Source organism: Trematomus bernacchii, unplaced genomic scaffold (assembly GCF_902827165.1).
Source record: "Trematomus bernacchii unplaced genomic scaffold, fTreBer1.1, whole genome shotgun sequence".
Classification (NCBI taxonomy): Eukaryota; Metazoa; Chordata; class Actinopteri; order Perciformes; family Nototheniidae; genus Trematomus; species Trematomus bernacchii.
In genome coordinates this window covers 30,001-35,650 of record NW_022988109.1, presented here as the reverse complement: position 1 = coordinate 35,650, position 5,650 = coordinate 30,001, and the positions used below count along the sequence as shown (strand labels likewise).

At 42.3% G+C, this 5,650-nt stretch overlaps 1 protein-coding gene across 1 annotated transcript in view; it reads left to right on the top strand.

Annotated features, from left to right (window-relative positions):
* Nucleotides 1-165: 165 nt before the first annotated feature.
* Nucleotides 166-5,650, top strand: part of LOC117475733 (xanthine dehydrogenase/oxidase-like) — a gene marked incomplete at its 3' end in the record, with an annotated part of 35,183 nt that continues 29,698 nt past the window's right edge. The window contains 7 exon segments of the mRNA XM_034122052.1: nucleotides 166-569; nucleotides 1,133-1,190; nucleotides 1,692-1,726; nucleotides 1,728-1,789; nucleotides 2,120-2,228; nucleotides 5,299-5,425; nucleotides 5,599-5,650. The exon segment at nucleotides 5,599-5,650 is cut by the window's right edge and continues 9 nt beyond it. Coding sequence (XP_033977943.1) covers nucleotides 471-569; nucleotides 1,133-1,190; nucleotides 1,692-1,726; nucleotides 1,728-1,789; nucleotides 2,120-2,228; nucleotides 5,299-5,425; nucleotides 5,599-5,650 — 542 coding nt within the window.

The following is a 5,650-nucleotide window of genomic DNA, read 5'->3' as shown; positions in this document are numbered from 1 at the left end:
ATGGACTTAGTCAGCGTTTCAGTCAATCTTTATTCATTTAGCACATTTAGGACCACCTCAGCTCAACGCGCTGCACAGGGAACACAACGTGCTGCACAGGAAACACAACGTGCTGCACAGGAAACACAACGTGCTGCACAGGGAACACAACGTGCTGCACAGGGAACACATGCTATATCATAAAACAATGACTAAAAACAGGATAAAAAGCCATGAAAACATAAAGAAAGGTCAACATGTCCCCTGGTCTGAACAGAGAGACGGGTCCAGATGGAAGGCTTGTGTTGTCCCTTAGGTCACTGGGATGTATAAGTTATATAGGCTGAGCAGTTCTCATTTGTCCTGGGAGGTTGTTCCAGAGTCCCTGAAGGCCACACCTCCAGGGGGAGGATGGGCCTCTCAGCGGCCCAGGAGAGGAGCTCTCAGACGGACTGAAGAGCTCCAGGAACAGCAGGGACACGAACAGAGACATGAAGGGAGACATGAAGGGAGACATGAAGGGAGACATGAAGGGAGACATGGCTGAACCCAGATCGGATGAACTCGTCTTCTTCGTGAACGGGAAGAAGGTGAAGTGACTTTCTTTATATAAGTGTATTTGATCAATATGTTGAACATGTATTGATCATAGTGATTGATATACTGATGTACAAGTATCTGTGTTTGAATGCTGAGCACTGGAACCAAAGGAGGTCCCAAGGTGGGCTTGAGGAAGTGGATCAGACAGAGAGATGGATCATATGCTCTCATTAGTTCCTCTCAGAGGCTCTAAAGGACACACATCAAGCAGCTTGTCCTCGAGGACTGAAGTGTGAAACTCATCAATGCGGAACAACATGTTCAAATGTTGTGAAGTTCAGAAGCTCTGACTCTTATTTCATCTTTCATTTCATTTCTTCCCTTGTTTGCACTGAAAGCAACTTGTGTTCATGTGAATAAGTGAAGACATAACGGTTAAAGCTGCTTATCTATTCAAATACATTTAATGAAGTTATTAAACATCCAAAGAAAGCTTCATTTTAGTAAAAAAAAACATGTAAATGTTTTGAAAAAGGATGTTTTTGTATATTATTGATGTTTTCTACTTCAAACTCTTTCTGTGAATTCATCAGTTTCTTTCTTTGTGCTGCAGATCGTGGAGAGGAGCGCAGACCCTGAGACCACTCTGCTGACGTACCTGAGGAGGAAATGTAGGAACACACACACACACACACACACACACACACGCACACACACACGCACACACACACACACACACACACACACACACACACACACACACACACACACACACACACACACACACTCACACACACACACACACACACACACACACACACACACACACGCACACGCACACGCACAAAACTGAATATATGCATGCAGCAGTGTTTAGGATTTCCTGTTTCACAACTTCAGAACATTTTCACTTCCTGTTTCATATTAAATGTTTTCAGATTTCTGTGAAGCATTAACTTTTTATAATTACAAAAAAGAGGACTATATGAATTATAATCCTTAAAAAGTTGTGTGTGTGTGTGTGTGTGTGTGTGTGTGTGTGTGTGTGTGTGTGTGTGTGTGTGTGTGTGTGTGTGTGTGTGTGTGTGTGTGTGTGTGTGTGTGTGTGTGTGTGTGTCTGTGTCTGTGTCTGTGTGTGTGTGTGTGTGTGTGTGTGGTGTGTGTGTGTGCAGTGGGTCTAACAGGCACTAAGCTGGGCTGTGCAGAGGGGGGGGTGTGGAGCCTGCACCGTCATGCTGTCCAGGGTCCAGACGCCCAGCCAGAACATTCTGTATCCTCACACACCTGAGTATTAACACCTTTATAATACACTGAGTGTGTTGTGTCTCCTCAGAGTGTGTTGTGTCTCCTCAGAGTGTGTTGTGTCTCCTCAGAGTGTGTGTGTGTGACGGTGTGTTACTGTGTGTGTCTCCTCAGAGTGTGTGTGTGTCTCCTCAGAGTGTGTGTGTGTCTCCCCAGAGTGTGTGTGTGTCTCCTCAGAGTGTGTGTTGTGTCTCCTCAGAGTGTGTGTGTGTCTCCTCAGAGTGTGTGTAGTGTCTCCTCAGAGTGTGTTGTGTCTCCTCAGAGTGTGTGTAGTGTGTGTAGTTCTTTAACTCCTCAGACACCACTCTGTGAACGCCTGCTTGTTGCCGCTATGCTCTCTTCACATGGTTGCCGTGACGACGGTGGAGGGCATCGGCAGCGTGGCGAGGAAACTGCACCCTGTCCAGGTAGGCAGAAGTACACACATCCTTTACTCAAGTAGAAGTACACACATCCTTTACTCAGGTAGAAGTACACACATCCTTTACTCAAGCAGAAGTACACACATCCTTTACTCAAGCAGAAGTACACACATCCTTTACTCAAGCAGAAGTACACACATCCTTTACTCAGGCAGAAGTACACACATCCTTTACTCAAGCAGAAGTACACACATCCTTTACTCAAGCAGAAGTACACACATCCTTTACTCAAGCAGAAGTACACACATCCTTTACTCAGGCAGAAGTACACACATCCTTTACTCAAGCAGAAGTACACACATCCTTTACTCAGGTAGAAGTACACACATCCTTTACTCAGGCAGAAGTACACACATCCTTTACTCAGGCAGAAGTACACACATCCTTTACTCAATGAAGTACACACATCCTTTACTCAGGTAGAAGTACACACATCCTTTACTCAAGTAGATAGTACACACATCCTTTACTCAGGTAGAAGTACACACTTCAAAACTTTACTCAGGTAGAAGTACACACATCCTTTACTCAAGTAGAAGTACACACATCCTTACTCAAGTAGAAGTACACACATCCTTTACTCAGTAGAAGTACACACATCCTTTACTCAAGTTAGAAGTACAACACATCCTTTACTCAAGTAGAAGTACACACATCCTTTACTCAAGTAGAAGTACACACATCCTTTACTCAAGTAGAAGTACACACATCCTTTACTCAAGTAGAAGTACACACTCCTTTACTCAAGTAGAAGTACACCATCCTTTACTCAAGTAGAATACACACATCCTTTCTCAAGCGAAGTACACACATCCTTTACTCAAGCAGAAGTACAACACATCCTTTACTCAGGTAGAAGTACACACATCCTTTACTCAAGTAAAGTACACGATCCTTTACTCAAGTAGAAGTACACACATCCTTTACTCAAGTAGAAGTACACACATCCTTTACTCAAGTAGAAGTACACACATCCTTTACTCAAGTAGAAGTACACACATCCTTTACTCAAGTAGAAGTACACACATCCTTTACTCAAGTAGAAGTACACACATCCTTTACTCAAGTAGAAGTACACACATCCTTTACTCAAGCAGAAGTACACACATCCTTTACTCAAGCAGAAGTACACACATCCTTTACTCAAGCAGAAGTACACACATCCTTTACTTAAGCAGAAGTACACACATCCTTTACTCAAGCAGAAGTACACACATCCTTTACTCAAGTAGAAGTACACACATCCTTTACTCAAGTAGAAGTACACACATCCTTTACTCAAGTAGAAGTACAACACATCCTTTACTCAAGTAGAAGTACACACATCCTTTACTCAAGCAGAAGTACACACATCCTTTACTCAAGTAGAAGTACACACATCCTTTACTCAAGCAGAAGTACACACATCCTTTACTCAAGCAGAAGTACACACATCCTTTACTCAAGCAGAAGTACACACATCCTTTACTCAAGCAGAAGTACACACATCCTTTACTCAAGCAGAAGTACACACATCCTTTACTCAAGCAGAAGTACACACATCCTTTACTCAAGCAGAAGTACACACATCCTTTACCTCACGGCAGAAGTACACACATCCTTTACTCAGGTAGAAGTAACACATCCTTTACTCAAGTAGAAGTACACACATCCTTACTCAGGCAGAAGTACACACATCCTTTACTCAGGTAGAATGTACACACATCCTTTACTCAAGTAGAAGTACACACATCCTTTACTCAAGTAGAAGTACACACATCCTTTACTCAGGTAGAAGTACACACATCCTTTACTCAGGTAGAAGTACACACATCCTTTACTCAAGTAAAAGTACACAGATCCTTTACTCAAGTAGAAGTACAGACATCCTTTACTCAAGTAGAAGTACACACATCCTTTACTCAAGTAAAAGTACACAGATCCTTTACTCAAGTAGAAGTACACACATCCTTTACTCAAGTAAAAGTACACAGATCCTTTACTCAGGCAGAAGTACACACATCCTTTACTCAAGCAGAAGTACACACATCCTTTACTCAAGCAGAAGTACACACATCCTTTACTCAAGCAGAAGTACACAGATCCTTTACTCAAGTAGAAGTACACACATCCTTTACTCAAGCAGAAGTACACACATCCTGTACTCAAGTAGAAGTTCACACATCCTTTACTCAAGTAGAAGTACACACATCCTTTACTCAAGCAGAAGTACACACATCCTTTACTCAAGTAGAAGTACACACATCCTTTACTCAAGCAGAAGTACACACATCCTTTACTCAAGCAGAAGTACACACATCCTTTACTCAAGTAGAAGTACACACATCCTTTACTCAAGTAGAAGTACACACATCCTTTACTCAGGCAGAAGTACACACATCCTTTACTCAAGCAGAAGTACACACATCCTTTACTCAAGTAGAAGTACACACATCCTTTACTCAGGCAGAAGTACACACATCCTTTACTCAAGTAGAAGTACACACATCCTTTACTCAGGCAGAAGTACACACATCCTTTACTCAAGTAGAAGTAGTTAGTGTCTTTAGTAACTGAAGAAAGTGACGTGTGCATGTGTCAGTTAGTGTCTTCAGTAACTGAAGAAAGTAACGTGTGCATGTGTCAGTTAGTGTCTTTAGTAACTGAAGAAAGTGACGTGTGCACGTGTCAGTTAGTGTCTTTAGTAACTGAAGAAAGTGACGTGTGCACGTGTCAGTTAGTGTCTTTAGTAACTGAAGAAAGTGACGTGTGCACGTGTCAGTTAGTGTCTTTAGTAACTGAAGAAAGTGACGTGTGCACGTGTCAGTTAGTGTCTTTAGTAACTGAAGAAAGTGACGTGTGCATGTGTCAGGGGGAATATATAACTATATTTGATGGATATTGCAATATAAGACTAGATCGTCTCACATTCTGGATATCGTGTCATTCTGTGTTTAATCAGTAACTACAAATCATACCTCCAAGGCTTTTGATTCAAAACTAAAACAGTATTTATACTCCACTCCTTCACCTCTGAATACAGCACATATGTATAATTGTGTTTTTATATTTGTAGGAGCGTATCGCGAGGTCTCATGGCTCTCAGTGTGGATTCTGCACTCCAGGGATCGTCATGTCCATGTATTCTCTGCTGAGAAACAACGCCTCGCCCAACATGGCCGACCTGGAGGACGCCTTCCAGGGTAAAGAACTACATCTGTAGTCCAACCTGTCACATGTCACATGTCACATGTCACATGTCACATGATACATGTGACATGTGACAGGTTGGACTACATCTGTAGTCCAACCTGTCACATGTCACATGTCACATGTCACATGTCATTTAACAGATAATAACGTTTAATATGTTCAGGAAACCTGTGTCGCTGCACCGGATACCGACCAATCCTGGAGGGGTTCAAGAC